The sequence below is a fragment of the Lampris incognitus genome, chromosome 17, assembly GCF_029633865.1.
Source record: "Lampris incognitus isolate fLamInc1 chromosome 17, fLamInc1.hap2, whole genome shotgun sequence".
Classification (NCBI taxonomy): Eukaryota; Metazoa; Chordata; class Actinopteri; order Lampriformes; family Lampridae; genus Lampris; species Lampris incognitus.
The window spans coordinates 3,379,048-3,405,942 of record NC_079227.1 but is presented as its reverse complement, the minus strand read 5'-3'; the positions used below and the strand labels follow the sequence as shown (position 1 = coordinate 3,405,942).

The 26,895-nt window shown below is 46.5% G+C and overlaps 2 protein-coding genes across 3 annotated transcripts in view; both read left to right on the top strand.

Annotated features, from left to right (window-relative positions):
• The window catches only part of baiap2l1a (BAR/IMD domain containing adaptor protein 2 like 1a), a 92,114-nt gene extending 88,699 nt beyond the window's left edge, over window positions 1-3,415 (top strand). For both annotated transcript variants that reach the window (XM_056297308.1, XM_056297307.1), the window contains exons 13-14: window positions 1,045-1,085; window positions 1,607-3,415. In XM_056297308.1, the coding sequence (XP_056153283.1) occupies window positions 1,045-1,085; window positions 1,607-1,679 (114 nt within the window). In that variant the 3' untranslated portion in view covers window positions 1,680-3,415. The remainder of the gene's footprint in view (window positions 1-1,044; window positions 1,086-1,606) is intronic.
• An 8,252-nt stretch (window positions 3,416-11,667) lies between these two features.
• The window catches only part of tecpr1a (tectonin beta-propeller repeat containing 1a), a 59,371-nt gene continuing 44,143 nt past the window's right edge, over window positions 11,668-26,895 (top strand). Inside the window, exons 1-7 of the mRNA XM_056297286.1 lie at window positions 11,668-11,681; window positions 14,408-14,650; window positions 17,061-17,243; window positions 17,343-17,465; window positions 19,020-19,139; window positions 22,786-22,960; window positions 26,080-26,180. Of these exons, the coding sequence (XP_056153261.1) occupies window positions 14,426-14,650; window positions 17,061-17,243; window positions 17,343-17,465; window positions 19,020-19,139; window positions 22,786-22,960; window positions 26,080-26,180 (927 nt within the window). The 5' untranslated portion in view covers window positions 11,668-11,681; window positions 14,408-14,425. The remainder of the gene's footprint in view (window positions 11,682-14,407; window positions 14,651-17,060; window positions 17,244-17,342; window positions 17,466-19,019; window positions 19,140-22,785; window positions 22,961-26,079; window positions 26,181-26,895) is intronic.

The window sequence follows — 26,895 nt, the reverse complement described above, 5'->3', positions numbered from 1 at the left end:
AACGAGTCCGTGCGACCGCTGTGCCCCGTGACTGCGGATGTACTCTTCCCCCTGGTGGAAGAAGCCGGAAGTGCATGTCTGGAGTGTCATTACTGATAGCCCGTATCCCTGAAAGACTCATTAGAATGCAGGAATAAAGTCTGGAGACTTTATCAGTAAAGTCTTATAGCACAAAGCAAGTGGTTTATTTACATGTGTAGCTGCACAGCACCTCAGCATCCACTGATGACTGTATTTCCAGGTATTTCTGGTCTGTGAGCCAGAATTTTACCTTGAATACTGATCAGGTTCTGGTACAATTAATCTGATCCGCTAAACAGCTGATAAGAGGAGCGAACACTCAGAAAGTCGTTCATCAAGTCATTCATCTGTCGGTCGCATCGCTTATCTGCTGCTGCACTTCAGAGAATCCTTCAAGTCTTTATCGGTTGTGATGACAAATACAGAATCATGACAACAACACACACACACACACACACACACACACACACACACACACACACACACACACACACACACACACACACACACACACACAGCGACATTGTATTTCATTCTCTTCCCTGTTGGAAGTCAATCGATCAGTGACTAAACAGGAGCTCCTGCTGGTGGTTTGGATCCAGTGTCTGTCTCAAAGGGACTTCAGCAGAGGAGATGCTAGCTAGCTGACGTTAACACACACACGTACAACAATGCCCGTTGTGTTGTTAGCCCGACTCCTCCTCACGCTCGCTTGGCTCTGAGCAGCAGATTAGATAGTCATCATCTCCAGATTTTCCAGATGGTCTGGATTCCTCATCCTGCAGGTCCACCATGTCACTAGCACTGTAGGCAAACCTGCTCAGACCTGTTGAGAAAGACTCACTGTCAACACAACTGGAAGGAAGGTGTGTGTCTGTGTTGCTGGTAGTGGTGTGTGTGTGTGTGTGTGTGTGTGTGTGTGTGTGTGTGTGTGTGTGTGTGTGTGTGTGTGTGTGTGTGTGTTTGTGTGTGTGTGTGTGTGTGCTTCTAAATCTTGTGTCCCCTCTTTTTCCTTGCTAACAGGTGTCTCTTCTCAATGGGCTTGGGAAGGCTCCTTTCCTTGGGTGAGTGGCTTTCTCAGACATCACTAATCCACCCAGACACAACAGTAGACGAGGCGTCCACGCTCTTCTGCTCAATGGCGCCACTCGTGTGGTCCGGATTATCATGATTTCAACCAAATGTTATTTTGCAAATTCTTTTTTTAATTTAAAAATGTGTTCATGTGTGAAAATGGTAAACTCAGTGTAGATGTCTTCTGAAGCACTTTGATGTTCTTCTGTGTGGCACTCAAGTCTTAGCAGTTCACACCTGGATACAACAATCCAGATGTGAAAACCAACAAAGAATGTCAATAACAATATTAATACTACTATGAATGATTAATACCAATACTGCTACTATTATTACTACAGTTACTGATATTATGACTACTACTAACTACTGCTTCTGCTATGTCACTATGAGTACAACTACCACTTCTATTACTAACACTAGCTTACTACTAATACAACTACTGCTATCGCTACTACTAGTAATACTCATACTAATATTATTTTGTTGTTGTTGTTGTTGTTTTTTACAGAGGCGCGAATCCATTTGCTACAGTGAAACTGAGACCAACAGTGACCAATGACAGATCAGCGCCAAACATCTAAAACTCCATGAAGAAGGAACGTCCTCACTGTCATCATCAAACAGAGAAATGCCCCCCATCAATCCAGACCCCCCCATCAATCCAGACCACCATTGATCCAGACCCTATCAATCCAGACCCCTATCAGTCCAGACCCCCATCGATCCAGAACCCCACATCAATCCAGACCCCCCATCAATCCAGACCACCATTGATCCAGACCCTATCAATCCAGACCCCTATCAGTCCAGACCCCCATCGATCCAGAACCCCACATCAATCCAGACCCCATCAATCCAGATCCCCCATCGATCCAAACCACCACATCAATCCAGACCCCCATTAATCCAGATCCCCCATTAATCCAGATCCCCCATACAGAGGACCCACTTCACCATGCTGGACTGTGTGGAAGAGGGAAGCTGATAGATCAATAGATCAATGTGTTTGGAAGATCGACATCAGAAACTGAACCAAATTCCCAGAAAGCTTTGCAGGTCTGCTCTCCACACCGTGTGTTCAGTCTGTGTGTGGGCGTTAATCTCTTTTAAGAGTGGAAAAGGTTTTTCACAACATATTTTAACCACACCATGAGAGTTTTGTGAACTGGGACAGGCCAGACCACCTCCAGACTCACCTGCAAACTACTGTGTCTCTGTTATTTCTGTTTTTATTTGCCTATTTTAAAGTGTGCTATATGGAGGTTGTGAGAATGAAGGGAGTGGCGTGTAGAGAAAAGGGCTTATTGTTGAGTGCTGTTATGTGGCATTATTTCTATTTGACAGTTTCAGATAGGGAGGCTGTTTCTACACACAGAGCTGTGAGGAAACTCTCATTAGAGATTTAAGATGTGTCTGCTCTGTGGAGGTGAACCTCCAAACTGGATTTTCAGCCAAATTGACAAAATGCTCCGTGCAAGCCTCAGAAAATGTCCCCAGTTGGTTTTGACTTCTCATTGGCTTTTAGGAGGTACTTTAAATGGTTAGACTCAGCTGATGAAGAGGAATATCTTCCACTCTGTGTGTTTTACTGTTGAGAACACTGGATGCCAAATTCCCCTTTACTTTCATTGTAAGCCCTGGTTCATGTTTACTGTACAATGGTACCCAAAATCACCAGTGTATGTACCTTACTGGAAGACACTGCTTGTATTTTATACGGTGAACATTGTTTGATGAGCAAAGTATCAAATCTGTCGTGATGACACAAAAAATTGCCTTATATTTACCGATGAAATCTTTACAGAATGAATTGCTGGTGGTGAAAAGTGAATGACAGTTGGACAGAATGTCAGAGTGTGTCGGCCTCAGCCTGCTGTGCGCTGCAGGATCCGCAGGATCCTGGACTAGAATGTCAGTGTGTCGGCCTCAGCCTGCCGTGTGCTGCAGGATCCGCAGGATCCTTGACTAGAATGTCAGAGTGTGTCGGCCTCAGCCTGCCGTGTGCTGCAGGATCCGCAGGATCCTGGACTAGAATGTCAGAGTGTGTCGGCCTCAGCCTGCCGTGTGCTGCAGGGTCTGCAGGATCCTGGACTAGAATGTCAGAGTGTGTCGGCCTCAGCCTGCCGTGTGCTACAGGATCCGCAGGATCCTGGACTAGAATGTCAGAGTGTGTCGGCCTCAGCCTGCCGTGTGCTGCAGGATCTGCAGGATCTGCAGGATCTGTGGGATCCGTTTAAACAGCAAACTTATTCACACGCTTCTTTCAATGTCTGCCTTACCAACTAATGTCAACTACTGTATCCTTTTTAATTCTCATTAAAACTAGAAAAACACAAAGCTTGATGCTTGATTCATATCCATGGGTTTCCACACACGCACGCACGCACACACACACACACACTCTCGCTCTCTCTCTCTCCACCCACACACTCTCCACACAAACACACACAAAAACACTCTCCACACACAAGTCAAGTCAATTTTATTTGTGTAGCCCAATATCACAAATTACAAATGTGCCTCAGGGGGGTTTACAGCAACACATCATCCTGTCCTTACACCCTCACATCAGACAAGGAACAACTCCCGGAAAAAAAAACCTGTACCAGGGAGAAAAAAACAGGAAGAACCCTCAGGGAGAGCAACAGAGGAGGATCTCTCTCCCAAGATGGACAACCTGCAATGATGTTGTGTTTACACAATTTACACAACACAACATTGAAAGAGGATAACACAGTCATAATGGAATTATAAAATATATGAAGAACATGATGAGGAGGATGCCAAGCAGTGTCCAGACACCATCAAAACAGCCCAGGACCCAAGCAATGCAACCACCATCACCATGTAGACGACAAAAAAACCCCAAAAACATTTGTCACACATCTTAGTGACAGAAGGCTATAACATTGAAAGAGGATAATAAAATTATATGGATTAATGAGATATATAAAAGAAAATGTGATGAGGGAGATGCCAGACAGCGTCCAGGTAGTGACCACCATCACCAAGGAGACCTGGGAGGAGGACAGACTGCACGTGCACACAAGGGAGACTCACATGACACCATTTACACACAGAAAAGAGAAAGGAGAAGACATCGTTCAGAGGGAGAGAAAAGACATGAGAGAGGAGAACAGTTTGCAATAGTCGAGCTATACTCTAGTATAATCTGGTGGGCAGAACAGCGGTTGGTAAATTCATTGAGACAGAAACCGACCCGTCATGCAGTACAGGTTGTGAAGCCCTCAACTTAAAGGCAACTAGTTGTAGGTTAAGGTAAAAAGATGAGTTTTCAGTTTGGATGTAAAGGACTCAACACACTCTGATGGTCTGATGGCAGCAGGCAGGTTATTCCACAAGAACGGGGCCCGATAGGAAAAGGCCCTGCTGCCACCAGCTGACTTCTTTATAACTTTGGGTACACACAGGAGCCCTGTATTTTGAGAACCAAGTGCTCGAGATGTCATTCAAGCAGTGGTGGAATGTAACGAAGTACAAATACTTCGTTACTGTACTTAAGTACATTTTCACGTATCTGTACTTTACTGAAGTAGAATCAATAATGCATACTTTCGACTTTTACTTAGTTACATTTTGCAGCAGTTACTTATACTTTCTACTCTACTACATTTCTACAATACGTTCCGTTACATTTTATGATCAGGTTTTTTTTTCTTCGCCAAAACGCTGTCTGACCGGCGCACGTTTGTTTCACCCGCAAGCTGGTGGATCTGGATCTCTCCAGCGCTAAGCAGGGCCGTCCCGCTCTGAACCAATCAGGTGTGACCCTTCCGAGAGCAGCGTCGGGCGCCTATAGGCTAGTTCAAGCGGCAACAACTCGCGCTCACAGGCTAGCACTAGCAAGCATGTCTGAAGCAACATCTGAGTCAGTGAACCAGCCATGGCCCTATTTACAGGAATTATTTGAAATAAAAGGATCAAAAAAACGACTCGTGGAGATTCCAGTGTAAACTACGCCTGCCACGAAACAATGAGCTGCTGGCGTTCAAGAGCTCTCCTTCAGATTTGAAGAAGCATGTTGAGGTAAGCAAACGTGTGTGCTATGCTAGCTAGCTAGCTAGTTCTAGTACCACGCTAGTTAATGTCCCTGCTTTCGCGTGTTGTTGTGGTGCTATTCATTCTGTTATCCTCTTTCCATGTTGTGTTGTGTAAACTGCGTGAACACAACATCCATTGCAGGCTGTGCGTCTTGGGGGAGAGATCCCTCCTCTGGTGCTCCTCCTGAGGGTTCTCCCTGTTGTTCCTCCCTCTTAAAGGGGTTTTAGGGAGGTGTTCCTGATCCGATGAAAGGGTCTAAGGACCGGATGTTGTGTTGCTGTTAAGCCCCCTGAGCCACATTTGTAATTTGTGATATTGGGCTATACAAATAAAACTGATTCGATTTTGATTTATTCATTTTGGTGAGTACCGTGGTATTTATGCTGCAATCTAGCAAAATGTGTCTGACACATGGCAATATCAACAAAAGAACACGTTTGTGGCTATTATGAATCCAGCGTAGAACTAAATGGTGGGAATATAAAGCTAGCAGATTAGTAGACTGCTCGCTAGCAACGTCGTGGAATCTGCAGTGGTCGTGGAACAGGGCCCCGCCTGCCATATTTTGATCGAGTGAAGTGGCCTCATGCATTCTAGAATGTGGAATGAATCATGTTTTCTTAGGTGGGCTATCCCAGAGCCATGAAAATAGGACATACCAAAGCTTGATGAATGGCAGAGTTAAGCGCAGTGATTTGCAAAGTCAAGTGTGATCATGATGCTAACCGAATTTTACAGCGAATTGACCCTTGTCACTCTTTGCAGGGCTTTTGTGTGTGCATGTAATTGTAGATCTAAAGCACACAACGGATAGGCAGAGACTTGCGGGAGATGGAGGAAGATAGAGGGGCGCAGATACTGTGTCATAAAGTGTGCATAGCTGCTGTGAAAGCTTGCAATGAAATAAGAGCCATATTATTTAATAATATTTTGGGGGGCTTTATTCAGAGATGGTGTTCTAAATTATCCACATTTTCAATATTAGCCTAAAACTCATCAACAGTTCATGAATATTTTTTGCTACTTGTATTGTAATACATTTTGGACAGTAACCTCCATCATGATAGGAGAATTACGTAAATGAGTTAGAATTATCTAATTAACTAACAGTATATTGTAATTTTTTTATTTTCAGAGAAAACATGGACATCATCTCAACCGATACCTTCAACTGACAGCAACCGTAATCAGGAGGGAGGGAAGCTTGCCTGCTGGTGAGAGTGCGTCAACAAGTAAGCAGCAGATACTTCAGGACACCAAAGCCTCAAAAAAGAGCACGGATCGGGCCGTAATTAACTTTGTTGTCCAGGGTTTGCATCCCTTCGGAGTTGTGGAGCAACCAGGATTCAAGGATTTAATGCAGCATACCATGCCGAACTACACGGTGATGTCCAGAACAACGGTCAGAGCCAAAACTGAAAAAACAACACAGGAAATGAAAGCATAAGTAAAGAAAGCGATGCAGAACATTGAATACATTGCTACAACCACTGACTGCTGGACAGCTTTTCGTCAAAGTTTTATTGGAGTGACCGCCCACTGGATCGAGCCAGACAGCCTAGAAAGATTTTCGGTTGCTCTTGCGTGCAAGAGGCTTAATGGATCCCATACGTTTGATGTCTTAGCTGCTGCCCTTAATGACATCCATACAGAATACAACATTCGTGAAAAAGATCGTGAGGACCACTACTGACAACGCCTCCAATTTTGTGAAGGCCTTCAGGGTTTATGGCTTCAATGAAGACGAGGGAGAGAAGGAAGATGTGAGTGACAGTGAGGAAGATTTAGATCTGGAAGAGAAGATAGAGGGTGTTGAGGTAGAAGGTCTCATGGATGAAGAGGATGGTTGTTCCGAATATCAGCTCCCAAAGCATCACCGGATCGTCTTCAGGCCTGAAGACGATCCTGTGTGATCGCAACATTGCTACATTTTAGAGTTAATTAAAGTATATTTACTGGAGCATACAGTGTGCAGACCTTCTCCTTCACCCACCGATTATTGAGGTTGCCCAAACTTTTGCATAAAACTGTATGGTTCCTAAGGAGCAAAATGACCTAGCTTATAGTCTCCCGGTCATATCTGGTTATGGAGACACATACAGTATTCTTTTCTTTCTTTCCCTTATTTGGTGTAATGGACATTTCTGTGTAGGCATGAACTACATCAAAACTCAGCTGGAGCGGGAGCCAATACAGTCTAACCAGTCAGAGCAGATGGAGGACGACGACGACGACTACTTTGACATGATGAAAGACAACGTTCAGGATACATCAAAGCAGCTGGATGTTTACCAGGCCAGCACAGCTGCCTCAATTAATGTTCTAAAATCAGTGCCTGCAATCCACAGATTGTTGCTTAAGGTAAATATGCCTTTACCTGCCTGTGAGAGACTTTTCAACACAGCAGGGCAGATTTTTACCCCCAAAAGAGGCAGGCTTGGTTCTAAGAACTTCGAAAACCAACTCCTCTTGAAACTCAACAAAAAATACTGGTAATGTGAAGTTTAAACTGGAAAATGTGAAAGGACTTTAATCTTGAATAAGTACAAGTTCGGCACAGGATGTGTTAAAGTGACAGTTTGGTTTTGAGAGAGCCTCGGAGGCAGTTCTAAGCCTTATGCCTCACCTTGGAGAGTTCTGATTAAAGAGACCCAATGCAGATTTATTTAGCTTAATTTACCTTAATTAAACAGCTTCGACGTCATTGTGATGGTTCTATAACATGTTCTGGGTTGATTAGGTGGCAGTCTCGCCTCCCTCTACTGTCTATAAATCAAAACACACCAATGGAACTTTTGGTGGCAGCGAGCCGCCACACCTCGAGTCAGAAATTCTATTCGTTTTAAACCTTGTTTCTTACCTTACTAGTCCACATCATTTTGCCAAACTTATGCTAACCGTTTCCCCAGCTTGTAAACAAATCCAAATGTGCATTTTACAGTCAGCTAGTGGTTGTTATATAGCATAATGTACAACTTCTCCTGAAGAGGGAGCACTCCCGCATAATACTGCTTTAAGTGATTTGAATTCAGTGTTTGGGACTGCTTATGTGTCTGACACACAAGTTTTTTTTTGTAAACTGAAGCATAAAATCTTTAACAATGTTTAAAGGAAATGAAATAAGTCTTTTAAAGATGTATAACCAGTGTTCTTTGTTTGAGTTTGCTTAATGCTATTTAATTCTCCAGATCACATTTTACAATATCCAGAATTGTAAGTCATAATGTAACACAGATGGTAAGCACAATTACATTAACCTAAAACTAGCTTAATTAAAATGCAACAGTCCATCCTGTTTTTATTATAATGTAAACATTAAGAGAATAAATCAATACGCAAGTACTTTTACTTTTAATACTTAAAAGTACATTTAAAAGCAAGTCATATTTACTTTTACTTAAGTAGGGTTGTCGTTGTGGTACTTCTACTTTTACTAGAGTATATATTTCTTTGGTTATTTGTACTTTTACTTAAGTACTGAGATTCAGTACTTCCTCCACCACTGCATGTAAGGTTTAAGGAGATCAGACAGGTAGGATGGAGCAAGCCCATTTAGGATTTTACAAGTCAGCAGAAGCACCTTGTATTCTGATCTAACATGGATAGGGAGCCAATGAAGGGAGGCAAGAATTGGTGTAATATGGTCAAATTTCCTAGATTTAGTTAGGATTCTAGCAGCAGCATTCTGAACCATCTGAAGACTTTTAGTACTAGAATGTGGCAGACCTGAGAACAGAACATTACAGTGATCAAGTCTGGATGAAACAAATGCATGTATTAGAGTCTCTGCGTCAGCCATGGAGAGAAAAGACCGAATTTTACCTATGTTACGTAAGTGGAAAAGGCAGTCGTGGTGATTTCTTTAATGTGCTTATCAAAGGAAAGGCTGGGATCAAACGTAACACCAAGATTTTTGGCTGCCACACTTTGTGAAACCACAGAGTTGTCGATTGTTATCATTACTTGATCAAATTGGTGCCTGTATCTAGCAGGGCCAATGACCAGCATCTCGGTTTTATCCGAATTTAAAAGCAGAAAGTTAAGTGACATCCAGTTTTTCACAGTAGCCAAGCAAGCCTCTAAGTTAGTCATTTGAGTATGATCATCAGCCCTTATAGGCACATACAGCTGAGTATCATCAGCATAGCCATGGAAATTTATTCCGTAACTGCGTATAATTTGGCCAAGAGGTGAAATGTAAAGAGAGAAAAGTAGAGGGCCAAGAACTGAGCCCTGTGGCAAACCATATTTAACGTCAGAGAATTTTGATATAATATTATTATAGCAGACACAATGTGTTCTTCCAGATAAGTAGGACTTAAGCCAAGAGAGAGCTAAGCCAAAGACACCAAAATTACAATTTAATCTATCTAACAGTATACAGTGATCAATGGTGTCAAAGGCTGCACTGAGGTCCAGTAGTAGAAGCACAGAAGTGGAACCCGAGTCCATAGCTAGTAAAAGATTGTTCACCACTCTGGACACACACACACACACACACACACACACACACACACACACACACACACACACACTTTCTCTCTCTCTCCACCCCCCACACACACTCTCTCTCCACCCCCCACTCTCTCTCTCTCTCTCTCTCTCTCTCTCTCTCTCTCTCTCTCTCTCTCTCTCTCTCTCTCTCTCCACCCCACCAACCCCCCCCCCACACACACACACACTTTCTCTCTCCACCCCCCACACACACACACACACTTTCTCTCTCTCTCCACCCCCCACTCTCTCTCTCTCTCTCTCACCCCACCAACCCCCCCACACACTTTCTCTCTCTCTCTCCACCCCCCACTCTCACCCCACCAACCCCCCCCCCACACACACTTTCTCTCTCTCTCTCTCCACCCCCCACTCTCACCCCACCAACCCCCCCACACACACAGTTTCTCTCTCTCTCTCGCTCTCTCTTTCTCTCTCCACCTCCCCACACACTCTCTCGCGCTCTCCCCCCACTCTCTCCCTCTCTCCACCCCACCAAACCCCCCTCCACACACACACAAACACTCTCCACACAAACGCACACACACATACAAAACACACACAGTCATGAAGTCACCACTAGTGTGTCTCTTTTTCTCTGCTTTGTGTTGTCGTGTGTCTTTCAAACTAAAAGGTGTTTCAGATTTCAAGAGTTCCGTTGAAGATTTGTCTCAGCTCGTCTCTATTTTACTGAAGTTCAAACGGTGTTGGACCATCCAGCTACCCCCTGCTCCAAACATAAATATCTGCAGCGCTCCCTGCCGGAAATCAAAGCGCCCTGCCTGTGAACCGGCCGCCCATCAGCCAATCGGAATTAAACTGCACTTCCTGTTTTGATTCTGGGAAATATCGCGATGTGAGGGGAAGCTGCCCAGCTCTGCTCGGTTATTTGTTCTACATGGCTGTTCTGCACGGCTGTTCATTCATTCTGGACTGGAGGAGCAGCAGCGAAACCCCGTCGGCAGGACTCCGTTCATGAGAGCAGCTGAAGGTGGAGGTGAAGTACAGTTAATGCTCCATCTGTCGGTGTTTAAGCCTCTAAAGCCTCCACACAGCGGGCTGGATGGTGTTTGGACTGCAGGCTCTTCCGACTGCTTCGTATCTGCGCTGTTTACCTTCCCTGCACAGGCCAAACTTCACCTGGCTGGAAACCACCCAGAAGGTTACAGCGTTACACTGTTACAGTGTTAGTGTTAGAGTGTTACAGCGTTACACTGTTACAGTGTTAGTGTTAGAGTGTTACAGCGTTACACCGTTACAGTGTTAGTGTTAGAGTGTTACAGCGTTACACTGTTACAGTGTTAGTGTTAGAGTGTTACAGCGTTACACTGTTACAGCGTTAGTGTTAGAGTGTTACAGCGTTACACTGTTACAGTGTTACAGCGTTAGTGTTACAGTGTTAGTGTTAGAGGGTTACAGTGTTACAGTGTTAGTGTTAGAGTGTTACAGCGTTAGTGTTACATTGTTACAGTGTTACAGTGTTAGAGGGTTACAGCGTTGCAATACACGTTCGTCGTTACGACGTTAAAGCCTCATCACACCGTAACGAACACCAACCGTCGACCTCACCCATTTCCCCCTGTCACCACGGTGGTGGCGTTTGTTTACAAGGCGGTTTGTTTACAAGGCGGGTTGTTTACAGGGCGGTTTGTTTACAGGGCGGTTTGTTTACGGGGCGGGGTTGCCTGTTGTTTCTTTACCCTCGCTTGCTTATGAGCTGTTTGTTCACCGTCATGTTTATTTATGGGCTGTTGTTTACAAGTTGTCTACTGTGATGTTTGTTTAAAGCCTATTTGTTTAGTCGTGTTTGTTTACAGTTGTATTTTTGTTTCCAGGCTGTAGTTTAATGATTGATTGACGGATGGATGGATGGATGATGAACGGACAGACTGATGGATGGATTCAGAGGAGGCGTGAGGAGGAGCATCCCTCCACCTAATTTAACATTTTGAGGAGAACGCTGCAAACCTGCGAGCAAGGAAGCTTTTCGTGTTGCTTCATCTCCTGCAGGGTTTTTCAGCAGTCCTGTGAGTTACATCACCGCACACTGCTGTGTTTACACACACACACACACACACTTTAATGCTATTTGTTTGTTTGTTTATTTATCTCCATATCCACGGGACCTGATATGAATGAAGTGGGACATTATTATTGAATTAATATTATTATTATTAAAGCAATGAACTGCTGATGAGAAGCAGAACAAATAAAAGCAGAACGGTAAGGATCACTAGGGCCTGACAACATGATGTGATCTGTATTAATACTCCAGTATCAGATGTACCTTTAGTAAATACTCTAGTATCAGATGTACCTTTAGTAAATACTCCAGTATCAGATGTATCAGTAGTAAATACTCTAGTATCAGATCTACCTTTAGTAAATACTCTAGTATCAGATGTACCTTTAGTAAATACTCTAGTATAAGATGTATCAGTAGTGAATACTCCAGTATCAGATGTACCTTTAGTAAATACTCTAGTATCAGATGTACCTTTAGTAAATACTCCAGTATCAGATGTATCAGTAGTAAATACTCTAGTATCAGATGTACCTTTAGTAAATACTCTAGTATCAGATGTACCTTTAGTAAATACTCCAGTATCAGATGTACCTTTAGTAAATACTCTAGTATCAGATGTACCTTTAGTAAATACTCCAGTATCAGATGTACCTTTAGTAAATACTCTTAATCAGATGTATCTTTAGTAAATGCTCCAGTATCAGATGTATCTTTAGTAAATACTCTAGTATCAGATGTATCTTTAGTAAATGCTCCAGTATCAGATGTATCAGTAGTGAATACTCCAGTATCAGATGTATCTTTAGTAAATACTCCAGTATCAGATGTATCAGTAGTGAATACTCCAGTATCAAATGTATCTTTAGTAAATACTCCAGTATCAGATGTATCAGTAGCGAATACTCCAGTATCAGATGTATCAGTAGCGAATACTCCAGTATCAGTTGTATCAGTAGTATATACTCTCGTATCACATGTATCTGTAGTAAATACTGTAGTATCCGATGTATCAGTAGTGAATATTCTAGTATCAGATGTATCAGTAGTGAATACTCCAGTATCAGATGTATCTTTAGTAAATACTCCAGCATCAGTTGTATCAGTAGTAAATACTCCAGTATCAGAAGTATCTGTGGTAAATACTCCAGTGTCAGATGTATCAGTAGTAAGTACTCCAGTATCAGATGTAGCAGTAGTAAATACTCCAGTATCAGAAGTATCTGTGGTAAATACTCCAGTGTCAGATGTATCAGTAGTAAGTACTCCAGTATCAGATGTAGCAGTAGTAAGTACTCCAGTATCAGATGTAGCAGTAGTAAATCCTCCAGTATCAGATGTATCTGTGGTAAATACTCCAGCATCAGTTGTATCAGTAGTAAGTACTCCAGCATCCGATGTATCAGTAGTAAATACTCCAGCATCAGTTGTATCAGTAGTAAGTACTCCAGTATCAGATATAGCAGTAGTAAATACTCCAGTATCAGATGTAGCAATAGTAAATACTCCAGCATCAGTTGTATCAGTAGTAAGTACTCCAGTATCAGATGTAGCAGTAGTAAATACTCCAGTATCAGATGTAGCAATAGTAAATACTCCAGCATCAGTTGTATCAGTAGTAAATACTCCAGCATCAGTTGTATCAGTAGTAAATACTCCAGCATCAGTTGTATCAGTAGTAAATACTCCAGTATCAGATGTATCAGTAGTAAATCCTCCAGTATCAGATGTATCAGTAGTAAATCCTCCAGTATCAGATGTATCAGTAGTAAATCCTCCAGTATCAGATGTATCAGTAGTAAATACTCCAGCATCAGTTGTATCAGTAGTAAATACTCCAGCATCAGTTGTATCAGTAGTAAATACTCCAGTATCAGATGTATCAGTAGTAAATCCTCCAGTATCAGATGTATCAGTGGTAAATACTCCAGCATCAGTTGTATCAGTAGTAAATACTCCAGCATCAGTTGTATCAGTAGTAAATACTCCAGTATCAGATGTATCAGTAGTAAATCCTCCAGTATCAGCTGTATCTTAAGTAAATACTCCAGTATCAGATGTATCGGTAGTAAATCCTCCAGTATCAGATGTATCTGTGGTAAATACTCTAGTTAGTCTCAGAAGTATCTTCAGGTGTACTGGTCTGATGTACTGGTGGACTGGTGTGTTGCGGGGAAGTCATGGCAGGAGCACATGGGGCAGTAAGGCATATCAGGGTAAGTAAGGTTGTTTTATGTGAGGAAGGTCAAACAGAGAATCAGAGTGAGCTGATAGATGAGTTGCTCCTAACAAAGAGAAGACAGCAGTGTGTGCAGGTGTGGAGGTGAAGCAGAGACATTTGAACATCTCAGCAGAAGGTGGACATCCAGAGACAGACGGCGTTTTCCTGTGGGAGCTTATTAAAGACAGAATAGAAACTGTTTTTATTGCCACCAGGAGGCTTCTTGTCCTCTAACTGCTCACTCCTTCATGTGTCCTCTTCTTCTTCTTCTTCTTCTTCTGCATTATTAATCCTCATTTATTGTCTTGGGTCTTGAATCTCTCTATCCCTCCTCTCCCTTCGTAACTCCTTCATCCTATTCTCCACAACATCCATCTCTTCTTTTCTTTTCTTCTTCTTCTTCTTCTTCTCCCTCTCTCTGTATCTATCTAGCTATCCCTTTGTTCTTCTCCTTTCTACCTCTCTTTCCCTCCACCTCTCTCCACTCCTCCTCCTCCTCCTCCTCCTAGCTTCCAGCTGCAGCCATCATGCCTGCCTCCTTGCTGTGGGTGGTGGATGTGTATGGTCGTGTATACAGCCTGTCCACTGGGGGGCAGCAGTGGGAGCAGTGCCGCAACACCCAGCTGGAGTTTAAGCGCGTGGCGGCGGCGCAGCATTGCTGCTGGGGCATCGCCTGCGACCACAACATCTACCTGAATGTCCAGGCCTCCGACCTGCCCATCCGCTACCGGGAGGAGACCTACGAGAATCACGTGGGTGTTTTTACCCAATCAGAATGTTACTTCCTGCTCAGCGTAGCCTGTCAGGACTAACGATTTCAGCTGAATGAAAGATAACAATCGAATCTGTGCATAACTGTAGTTCACTGACCTCCGGTTCCTACTGCAGCGGTCACACCAGTTTCCTGCTTGTGGGCGTGTGCTATTGACAACTTTCACCTGTCCTCGTCCCCATAATTGTGGACATAACTTGATATGTAGAACTTGAAACTTTTCAGCCGTTTGCTGGTAGGTGCGGGTGAGAGTGTGCTGGTAGGTGCGGGTGAGAGTTTGCTGGTAGGTGCGGGTGAGAGTTTGCTGGTAGGTGCGGGTGAGAGTTTGCTGGTAGGTGCGGGTGAGAGTTTGCTGGTAGGTGCGGGTGAGAGTTTGCTGGTAGGTGCGGGTGAGAGTTTGCTGGTAGGTGCGGGTGAGAGTTTGCTGGTAGGTGCGGGTGAGAGTTTGCTGGTAGGTGAGGGTGAAAGTGTGCTGGTAGGTGCGGGTGAGAGTGTGCTGGTAGGTGCAGGTGAGAGTGTGCTGGTAGGTGCGGGTGAGAGTTTGCTGGTAGGTGCGGGTGAGAGTTTGCTGGTAGGTGCAGGTGAAAGTGTGCTGGGAGATGCGGGTGAAAGTGTGCTGGTAGGTGCGGGTGAGAGTTTGCTGGTAGGTGCAGGTGAGAGTTTGCTGGTGGGTGCGGGTGAGAGTTTTCTGGTGGGTGCGGGTGAGAGTTTGCTGGTAGGTGCGGGTGAAAGTGTGCTGGTAGGTGCGGGTGAGAGTTTGCTGGTGGATGCGGGTGAGAGTTTGCTGGTAGGTGCGGGTGAGAGTTTGCTGGTGGATGCGGGTGAGAGTTTGCTGGTAGGTGCAGGTGAGAGTTTGCTGGTAGGTGCAGGTGAGAGTTTGCTGGTGGGTGCGGGTGAGAGTTTTCTGGTGGGTGCGGGTGAGAGTTTGCTGGTAGGTGCAGGTGAGAGTTTGCTGGTAGGTGCGGGTGAGAGTGTGCTGGTAGGTGCAGGTGAGAGTGTGCTGGTAGGTGCAGGTGAGAGTTTGCTGGGAGATGCGGGTGAGAGTTTGCTGGTAGGTGCGGGTGAGAGTGTGCTGGTAGGTGCGGGTGAAAGTGTGCTGGTAGGTGCGGGTGAGAGTTTGCTGGTAGGTGCGGGTGAGAGTTTGCTGGTAGGTGCGGGTGAAAGTCTGCTGGTAGGTGCAGGTGAGAGTTTGCTGGTAGGTGCAGGTGAGAGTTTGCTGGTAGGTGCAGGTGAGAGTTTGCTGGTCGGTGCAGGTGAGAGTGTGCTGGTAGGTGCAGGTGAGAGTGTGCTGGTAGGTGCGGGTGAGAGTTTGCTGGTAGGTGCGGGTGAGAGTTTGCTGGTAGGTGCGGGTGAAAGTCTGCTGGTAGGTGCAGGTGAGAGTTTGCTGGTAGGTGCAGGTGAGAGTTTGCTGGTAGGTGCAGGTGAGAGTTTGCTGGTCGGTGCAGGTGAGAGTGTGCTGGTAGGTGCAGGTGAGAGTTTGCTGGTAGGTGCGGGTGAGAGTTTGCTGGTAGGTGCAGGTGAGAGTTTGCTGGTAGGTGCAGGTGAGAGTGTGCTGGTAGGTGCAGGTGAGAGTGTGCTGGTAGGTGCAGGTGAGAGTTTGCTGGTAGGTGCGGGTGAGAGTTTGCTGGTAGGTGCAGGTGAGAGTTTGCTGGTAGGTGCGGGTAAGAGTTTGCTAGTAGGTGCAGGTGAGAGTTTGCTTGTAGGTGCGGGTGAGAGTTTGCTGGTAGGTGCAGGTGAGAGTTTGCTGGGAGATGCAGGTGAGAGTTTGCTGGTAGGTGCGGGTGAGAGTTTACTGGGAGATGCGGGTGAGAGTTTGCTGGGAGATGCGGGTGAGAGTTTGCTGGTAGGTGCAGGTGAGAGTTTGCTGGTAGGTGCGGGTGAGAGTTTGCTGGTAGGTGCGGGTGAGAGTTTGCTGGTAGGTGCAGGTGAGAGTTTGCTGGGAGATGCGGGTGAGAGTTTGCTGGTAGGTGCAGGTGAGAGTTTGCTGGTAGGTGCGGGTGAGAGTTTGCTGGTAGGTGCAGGTGAGAGTTTGCTGGTAGGTGCAGGTGAGAGTGTGTGGACAGTTGTGTGCATGTGGTTGACATTTATCCATGGTAAATCCTGCAGGCATCTCGAAAAATGTGCCACTGTCAACAGCACACGCCAACAAACAGGAAACTGGTACGACCACTGCAGTAGAAACCGGAAGTCAGTGGACTGTGGTTACGCACAGAGTCGATCAGTAATGTTTTTCTGTAGTGACTCCTGTCAGTGACCATTGAGAGACTACAACGTTGGCAGATTCGTGCCTGTCCCCTTGAGCGACGGTGGCCTGCAAGGGACACAACTATGACATGGATAACCTCTTATGTTTGTCTGTCTTCTTGTATGTCTGTATGTCTGCCTCTCAGCGGTGGAATCCAGTGGATGGTTTCTCAGAGCGTCTGTTGCCGAGCGACCGTTGGCAGTGGAGTGATGTCACCGGTCTGCAGCATCAGCCGCTTCACAGCTTCCGGCTGCCGTCTGATAACTGGGAGTGGGAGGGCGACTGGTATGTGGATGAGAACTTTGAGGGAGAACCCACCGAGAAAGGAGTAAGTGACAGAGTTTATCTCCTGCTCCCGTCTTGTCTGCCTGTGTGTCTGTCTCACCCTGTGCTGATAATGGAGTCCTGTCTGTTTGTCTATCAGCAGGGATGGACTTATGCCATTGACTTCCCTGCCACCTACACCAAGGATAAGAAGTGGAATTCCTGTGTCCGTCGCAGGCGATGGATCCGATACAGGAGATACAAAGCCAGAGACACCTGGGCGAAGGTGGCTATGGAGTTTGTCTGTGTGTGTGTGTGTGTGTGTGCTGGTAAATGTGTGTCTATGTTTTGTCTGCATGTTCTTCGGTCTGTATTTTTGTTCTGTATAGGGTACTGACTGACAATATTGGAGCGTGTTTTATTGTTCGAGGTTATTTCCTTCACAGTGAAGTTGCACAGTTAGAGCTTCTTGGTCCTAGGTTTTGCTCTCTTCACACCGACTGTCTGGATAGACAACAAAAAATTCGTAGAGTCCCCTGGTCAAAACATTTATTGAATCAGTGTCTGTGTTGCAAAGCCTCACAGTAAGAAGGTCGTGGGTTCGAACCCCGGGGTTGTCCCACCTTGGGGCTCGATGGTGTTTTAAGCCCCCAACGTACTCTTCAAGGCAGCGCTGCATGGAAGGCACTCCCCGCCCCCTACAGTTTCAGCCAATCACAGCACTGGCGCTAACCCTAACCCTAACCTAAACAGTGCTGTGATTGGAGGAAAGTGTTGGGGGCGGGGAGTGCCTTCCATGCAGCGCTGCCTTGAAGAGCGCGTTGGGGGCTTAAAACACCATCGAAGCACCTTGGGGGTCGTCTCGGGTCGTCCTCTGTGTGGAGTTTGCATGTCCTCCCCGTGTCTGTGTGGGTTTCCTCCGGGGGCTCCGGTTTCCTCCCACAGTCCAAAGACATGTAGGTCAGGTGACTCAAAGACATGCAGGTCAGGTGACTCAATGACATGCAGGTCAGGTGACTCAAAGACATGCAGGTCAGGTGACTCAAGGACATGTAGGTCAGGTGACTCAAGGACATGTAGGTCAGGTGACTCAAGGACATGCAGGTCAGGTGACTCAAAGACATGCAGGTCAGGTGAATCAAGGACATGCAGGTCAGGTGACTCAAAGACATGCAGGTCAGGTGACTCAAAGACATGCAGGTCAGGTGACTCAAAGACATGTAGGTCAGGTGACTCAAGGACATGCAGGTCAGGTGACTCAAGGACATGCAGGTCAGGTGACTCAAAGACATGTAGGACAGGTGACTCAATGACATGTAGGTCAGGTGACTCAAAGACATGCAGGTCAGGTGACTCAAGGACATGTAGGTCAGGTGACTCAAGGACATGCAGGTCAGGTGACTCAAGGACATGCAGGTCAGGTGACTCAAGGACATGTAGGTCAGGTGACTCAAAGACATGTAGGTCAGGTGACTCAAGGACATGCAGGTCAGGTGACTCAAAGACATGCAGGTCAGGTGAATGGGCCGGACTGAAGTGTCCCTAGGTGTGAATGTGTGTGTGGGCCCTGTGATGGCCTGGCGGCCTGTCCTGGGTGTCTCCCCGCCTGCCGTCCAATGACTGCTGTGATAGGCTCCAGCATCCCGCAACCCCAACCGGGATAAGCGACTTGGATAATGGAAGGATGGATTTACTTAAATGTGATTGTACGCACCTGCTTGTGTAAGTGTCTGTGTGAGTGCACATGTTTGTATTGATGTACGTACATGTTCATGTTTTTGTGTGTCTGTGTGTTAACTTGCTGCCCTCCCTCCCTCGCCCTTTGTGTGTGTGCTGACAGATCCCCTCAGAGCAGTCGGGTATACCGGACCCATTTAATGACATCAGCTGTGGAGGTTGGGAGATCAGTGAAGAGCCCGTTGGACGGATGTCAGTGTGGGCCGTCTCTCTGCAGGGGAAGGTGGAGTGCACACACACACACACACACACACACACACACACACACACACGCACCCCATCATTAGCGTTCACTCGAAGCGAGTATGACTGTCCTCTCTGTTGGCTTGTCTACTTGTGGGTCTTCAGATGGCTGTCGAGGCCGATCCGTGAGCCACGTATGTACTTTGGTGCAGTGTGGACGGGGGAAGGTGGTGGTGGTTGGTGGTGGTGGTTGAGCCTTTTCCTCTCTCTCCTTGCGGTGCTTGCGGAGTTCCATTTCATGACGTGCAGCTCCTGTAAATGTCATGTCCGCCGTACCTCTGGATGGGCGGAAGCAGCACACTGAGATTCTGGGAGTACTTCCTCGGCCAGTGGTAGCAATCGGTTGGCGAGGACACGAGCGAGGACTTTGCCTGTTGTTGACAGGAGTGAGATGTTCCCGTAGTTTCCAGATTCTGCCTCGTCCCCTTTCTGGAATATGGCCCCTGTTAGAGCATCCCTGAGCTCTGAGGGAAGTTCTTCCTTTCCCAGACCTTGAAGTGGAGGGCGTGGATGTCGTACATGAGCTCTGGTCCACCTTCCTTTAAGATCTCAGCTGGGGTCCCATCTAGATCAGCAGCCTTGTTGCTCTTAAGGCTCCTAATGGCATCTTGAACCTCTGTCCTTGTGGGAGGCTCCCCGGTGTTTTCTCTACGGGTCTCTGGGGAATGTGGCTGGTAGTGTCTGGTCCCGCTGTGCTGTTGCAGTTGAGGAGTTGCTGGAAGTGCTCCTTCCATTGGGCGTTAATGAAGTCCTTGTCCTTGTGCAGCTTCTGCCCGTCCTTTGAGAGCAGGAGGTTTAAGCTGCGGTTGCTTGGACGTTACATAGATGGCCTTAGTAGCACTGAAAAAGCCTTTGGTGTCACCCAAGTCTGCCAGTCGCTGGATTTCCAGAGAGACTTTATTAATCCACGTGGGGAAATTCGTGCTCTTCATTTGAACCATCGTAGCTGTGTAGCTAGGAGCAGTGGGCAGCTGCCGTGCAGCACCCGGGGTCCAACTCCAGTTCATCTTGCCATGCCTCCGTCAGGGGACGAGACAGGAGCCCATTTCTGCTGCAGCCTTCATCCACCTTCCCTGCCGTTGTGAGGCTTCCCTGAAGTCAGCCGTCATCCTTCGCCTGTTCCACCGTTGAGGTGTTGGCTGGATTGCTCTTTCTCAGGGACCTCCCCCTTGACCTTACCGCCACGGGTGACCCTACCAGGAGCATAGCTCCAGACGGCGTTGCTCTCAGGAACTCTGGACCGTTCTCCACCACGACAAGGTGACAATCCACACACACACACACACACACACACACACACACACATACTCACATCCGTACACACACAATGACCAATCAAACCAAGCGGTGTGTTTTTTGGCAGGCCACGTCAGACGGACAGTTTGTGCTCTGCAGTCTAAGTCGCCCCCCCCCCGTCTGTCTCTCAGTTCAGTTCAATTCAAATGGCTTTCTTGGCATGATGTCACACCGTACATGTTGCCAAAGCAAGCGTTTAAAACATTGAAAAGCTAAATATTCATGAGAAAATATCTTGTTGCAAAGAAGCATAGCACAGCAAAGGAGCGGGGTACCAAACAGAACACGTGACCTGTTCTCAGATATAACAGCAGTAATGTGTGTCAGGTGACTGTCCCCCAGCAGCACAGACTGCTGATGACCCACAGCTCTCTGGGTCCTCTGGTAGTTTGTCGTCATCTAATACAGGGATGGGCAACTCTGATGATAGAGAGGGCCACAAAAATGTTTCCCTCACTACCAGATTGTGGGCCAGATTGTGACCGTGCACTTTCACCAGGGGGATGCTGTAACCTCATCACTCAGTTAACCAATTATAGCTACTGATTTAATGAAAAGACATTAGGCTGGAGATCTGTTCTTTGAGCTCTTGTGTAACAGTCTCCAGCTGGGGCTTACACTGGCTGAGTTTTTCCTGGAGGTCAGGGTGTGGCGTGGTGCTGGTGGGGAGCAGCTGTTCCCTCAGCTCAGTGAGCTCCACTTCTAGTGGAGCCAGTCTGTCTCTCAGGAGGCTGACGGTGTGATGGTCTGGATGCTGGTTGTCACGGCCAGGCGTGGGGCAGCTTTGAGCAGTGCTGTGGACCTGGCTGTCTGCTGTCAGGGTGTCTGTGGTGATGGGACAGCTCAGAATGCTTCCTGTGTTCTTTTTAGATGCCGCCATTTCCTCCAGAGTGGGAAAGTCCTGTCCAAAGGAACCAAGGCCAGCTTCATTACCTTGCACCATGACTGTACCATGTTGGTAAAAGTTGACAGTCAGGAGCCTTCTCACTTGGTCCTTGTCCTCATCCTCAAAGATCTGAATTTGTCTCCCCTTGCAGATCCCTGTCTTGGAGATGAAGCTGCAGTGCTTTGATATGGCTGTATGCCATGCAGTGACATGCTCAGTATAAAAGAACAAGCTGGTAACAACTCCAGTATTATTACAGCAATCAGCATATAAATCTCTGAGTATTCTCTTTGGACTCTATATCTGAACTGTATTATTCCGTGGCAGTGGCGGCTGGCCAGTAGAGGGCGCTGGGGCGCCGCCCCCTTCAAACATCAAGAGATGAAAATCTACTTAAACATGTTAAATATAATTTAGTTGTATGATGCAAATAATGATGATATAAAAGTGTTGTCAGTCTGTGAGCTCCTGTCAGCAGCATTAAATATTGGTTCAAATGGTATTTGGTTGGTTTCTGTCTGAATATATATACTTCCTGTCTGAATACATATACTTCCTGTCTGAATACATATACTTCCTGTCTGAATACATATACTTTCTGGGTGAGGGGCGCCGGCCAAACGATACCGTATGTAAAGCCTCAAACTTGTGGCGAGCAGGTGACCTGAGGCTGCTGTCTGATTGGTTTCTTCAGATTTTCCAGGGGGCGCAGTTCTGTGCGCCCCAGACACGCCCACTTTTATTGGTAGCGAATTGGTATTGTTTTAATGTCTTTTGATCTAATGTGATGGGACAGTTCTTGTGGCTGTCAGTCATGTTCACACCCACCACAACGCCTCATCTCGACTGTCAATCATCCACTGTCTACAAACCCTGATAAAATCTATAGGCCAAAATGTTTTAGCACCAGCCGCCACTCCATGCTCTGATTTGATTTCCTCCAGGTACTCAAAAAAGCGGGGGGACAAAGTGGCTGCTACTGCTGCTGCTGCTGTCTCAGTGGCCATGTTGTTATGGCAGCCAAATAAACGAAGTTGGAATTCTTAGCTAGCGAATAAAAACGTGTTTTTTTTTTCCTTAGCTAGCAACAAATATTAGAAAGTAAATTTCTTGTAGCTAGAGTGATATTTCCTACCTGGCTTGATACAAAAAAAATTTTTTTTTGCTCTTTTCAGTGTATTTTCTTTTAGTTGTAAACTGAGGCTCACAGTGTAGGACGATTAGAAAAGGCTTGTGTAGGGGCGAACTGGTTAGCTGGCTAGCCAGTAACGTTAGCTTGCTTTACTTAGCAAATCAAAGTTGGATAAAATGAACCTACACTGACGCTCCCCAGCTATCATTCTTCTTTATGGAGGTATTTCTATCTCACTTAACAAGTTCAATATTAAATCAGGAACTCTTCTTCAGCATCTCTCTCTCTCTCTCTCTCTCTCTCTCTCTCCAGGTGTGGTTCAGGGAGAACATCTACCACCACAACCCTGAGGGCTCCTCCTGGGAGGAGGTAGTGGTGCCTGGGGAGGTGGTCCAGGTCAGCAGTGGTCCAGGGGAGTTGGTCTGGGCTGCGCTATGGGAGGGACAGCTCATTGTCCGGGAGGGCATCGCCAGAGACTGCCCCAAAGGTGAGGGGGTCAGGGGGTTGGGTGAGTCATCTGGTGGGAATGATAGGAAGAGCTGGGTAATGTCAGCATAGCAATGGTACGGGAAACCATGGGAGTGGATGATTGCACCAAGCGAGGTGGTGTATATTGAGGAGAGAAGGGGACCGAGCACTGACACTTGAGGTACCCCTGTGGATAAGCCGTGCGGTTTGAACACTTCTCCCCTCCAAAATACTCTTAAAGATCTCCCTGAGAGCAGAGGGCAGGTCCTCAGATACCAAGCTCAGTGAGTGTGGAGAGGGGGATTTGGTGTTGACCATGTCAAAGTCAGCTGACAGATCTAGCAGCAATAAAGCTGAGGACTGACCAGCAGCTGTAGCCAAACGCAGTGATTCTATTACCAGCAGGAGTGCAGTCCCGGTAGAGTGATCCCGCTTAAAGCCAGACTGATTTGGATCATACATGTTGTTCCCAGAAAGGAATTCAGAGACTTGGTTAAAGACCATGCCCTCAAGTAGGTTTGATGGAAAGGGTAGGAGTGAGGGTGGCATGGTGGCGCAGTGGTTAGCGCAGTCACCTCACAGCAAGAAGGTCCTGGGTTTGAACCCCGGGGTAGTCCAACCTTGGGGGTCGTCCCGGTTCATCCTCTGTGTAGTTTGCATGTTCTCCCTATGTCTGTGGGTTTCCTCTGGGTGCTCCGGTTTCCTCCCACAGTCCAAAGACATGTAGGTCAGGTGAATCGGCCGTACTAAATTGTCCCTAGGTATGAAGGTGTGTGTGTTTATTTATGTCGGCCCTGTGTGATGGCCTGGCAGCCTATCCAGGGTGTCTCCCCGCCTGCCGCTCAATGACTGTTGGGATAGGCTCCAGCATCCCTGCGACTCTGAGAGCAGGACAAGCGGTTCGGATAATGGATGGATGGATGGATGGGTAGGAATGAAACTGGTCTGTAGTTTTCAGCATGGGCTGAGTTGAGTAGGTTTTTTGAGCAGCAGGGTGACCCGAGCTTGCTTAAATGCAGTGGGGAACACACCCGTTGTAAGCGAGGCGTTGATGATGTGTGTGACTGTGGGGTTAAGTGTGGGGGAACAGTTCTGTAGGAGGTTGGATGGTATCGGGTCCAGTGGACAGGTAGTGGGACAAGAGTCCAGCAAAAGCTTGGAGACTTCCTCCCCAGTCAGGGAGGAGAATGAGGTGAGTGAGGCACTGTTAGCTGGCAGTGGCAGACAGAGGTGGTTAGACTCAGAGAACTGATTACTGATGGCAGAACCTTATCAGTAAAGTATGAGGCAGACATGTCAGGAGTGAGCAGAGTGGAGGTCAGAGGAGGAGGCGCTTGAGGAGTGAGTTAAAAGCAAAATCATTTTTTGAGCATCAGTGGTGCCTTAGATCTTGTTCTGATAGTAAATGGTCTTGGCTGTTTTTAAGCTGGAGGGGAATGATGCTAGGAGACACTGATAGTCGCTGAGGTCAGTGGACCCAGGTTTTACGCCATTTTCTCTCTGCGGCTCTGAGCCCTGCCCTTTGCTCTCTGATGACCTCAGTGGGCCGTGGACTGGGGGGGGGGGGCATTATGAGCAGGTTTGGATGCTGGAAGGCAGAGATTAAGAGAGGAGGCTAATGAGGAACAGAGTGTGTCCGTAGCCTCATTGACAGGGAGTGAAGAGAATTCATTATGCAGAGGCATGGAAGCCAAGACCTCATTGGAATGCTGGGTCGGTGTAAGGGACCGGAAGTTTCGGTGGAAGGAGACCCTTTGTGGAGGAACATGAGGATGTTCCAGTAAGGAGGCCGTAAATTGAATAAAGAAGTGGTCTGACAGATGTAAGGGGGTGACAGTCGGATTTGCTGTGGAGTGGTTCTGAGTCAAAATCAGATCAAGAGTATTGCCTGCTTTGTATGTGGCAGGGGTGGGGACCTGTCTAAGGTCAAAGGAGGACAGAAGAGACAGGAAGTCAGTCCCTTGGGTTTTGTCAGTATGGATATTCATGTCTGCCATGACAATCAGTGGTGTGTCATCATCAGGAATGGCTGAGAGTAACATGTCTAGTTTGACTACAAAGTTCCTCAGTTGACACCCTGGTGGGCAGTACATGACAACCACAAATGGCTTAATAGGAGCAGTAACCATGATTGCATGGTGTTTAAAGGAGGAGTTGCTTAGCGGAGAAAGCTTGGTGAATTTCCAGTCTCTGGAAATGAGGACACCCTTACCACCTCCACGCCCAACAGAACGGGCTGTGTGTGAGAAAGCAGAGTCAACAGAGATTGTGGCCAGTGTGGCATTGTTTTCTGGACGTATCCAGGTTTCGGTCAGGGCTAATACCTGAATGTCTGACAGATTAGAAAGTGCTTGGATAAATTCTGTTTTATTTACAGCCGATTGGCAATTCCATAATTCAGAAGTGAAGGAGGAGTGAGTAGAGGAGGCGTTCCTGAGTGTGTAGAGGTTCTCAGGGTTGCATTGTCAGCAACAGATGCACATTTTTCGATAACGGTGAATGACAGGGATGTCTTTGTAGCACATGGTGGGTGAGGCAGGCAAAGAGAGAAAATAGTAGGAAAGGGAATTACCAGTCAGTGTCCTTGCTCAGTGGACTCGCACAGGTGGACTTGCAGGTCTTTACCCAATTTGGTCTTCACAATGAGGACTGACACACAAAAGGGCTTGATGCTTCTGCTGATGCTACAGTGCGGCTGTGTGTTTAGATACCAGGAAGTACCACAGCTGAACCTGCCCCCGTCTGATTTTCACAATAAAGGAAGCAATAGAGGGTGTGACCTGTGTCTGCTGACCCACCTATTGAAGCTCAGAGGGTGAAACTAGCAAGTGCTCAGCCCAACAAAGCCTGATAACGGCCTACATTGGAATCAAAACTCAAAAGTTTTAAATCACTTACCCACTGACTGCAATGTCCTATGTTCAAGATCAGAGCTAGAGCTATCTATTTATTCATCCATCCATCTATCTATCTATCCATCCATCCATCCATCTATCTATCTATCTATCTATCTATCTATCTATCTATCTATCTATCTATCTATCTATCTATCTATCTATCTATCTATCTATCTATCTATCTATCTATCTATCTGTCTATCTGTCTGTCTGTCTGTCTGTCTGTCTGTCTGTCTGTCAGGTACATCCTGGGTGGTGGTGGACTCTCCCAGCCCTGACATTGGAGTCATTCATGTGGCAGTGGGGGTCAACGTGGTCTGGGCCGTCACCAAGGACAACAAAGTAAGACTAAATACCTCCGTGTTACCTTCCCCAGGTTACTGTTCTCTCTTGACGCCTCGGTAGTTGTTGGGTCAAATTTATCTCCCCTTTTGAAAATGGGTGTGATTAATCTGTGATTCCAGATTTCAGGGGAATGACACATGGAGACTTTTCATTCATGGATGCTAGCATTGCGTTTAGAGAGCCATCAGGTCCACATGCTGCTCTGGGCTGCAGCTTCCCAATTTGGTCTACAAGTTCCTGCTCAGTGGTGGGGGAGTCGAGTGGGTTTTGATATTCCTTGATTGACAGTTCTGATTTTTCTAGTTTGCTCATTATGTTACATTGGTCCGTGTTTTCATTTGACTGGACTTTCTTAAATAGAGTTTGGAAATGGTTTGTCCAGATATCTTTATCTTGTATCACTCATTCTTCAAGCGATTCCAATTGTCCTCTCTCTGTCTCTCTCTCTCTCTCTGTCTCTCTCTCTTGCTCTTGTTCTGTCTTTCTCTCTCTCTCACTTTGTCTTTCTCTCTCTCTTGCTCTTGTTCTGTCTTTCTCTCTCTCTTGCTCTTGTTCTGTCTTTCTCTCTCTCGCTCTTGTTCTGTCTTTCTCTCTCTCTTGCTCTTGTTCTGTCTTTCTCTCTCTCGCTCTTGTTCTGTCTTTCTCTCTCTCTTGCTCTTGTTCTGTCTTTCTCTCTCTCTCACTTTCTGTCTTTCTCTCTCTCTTGCTCTTG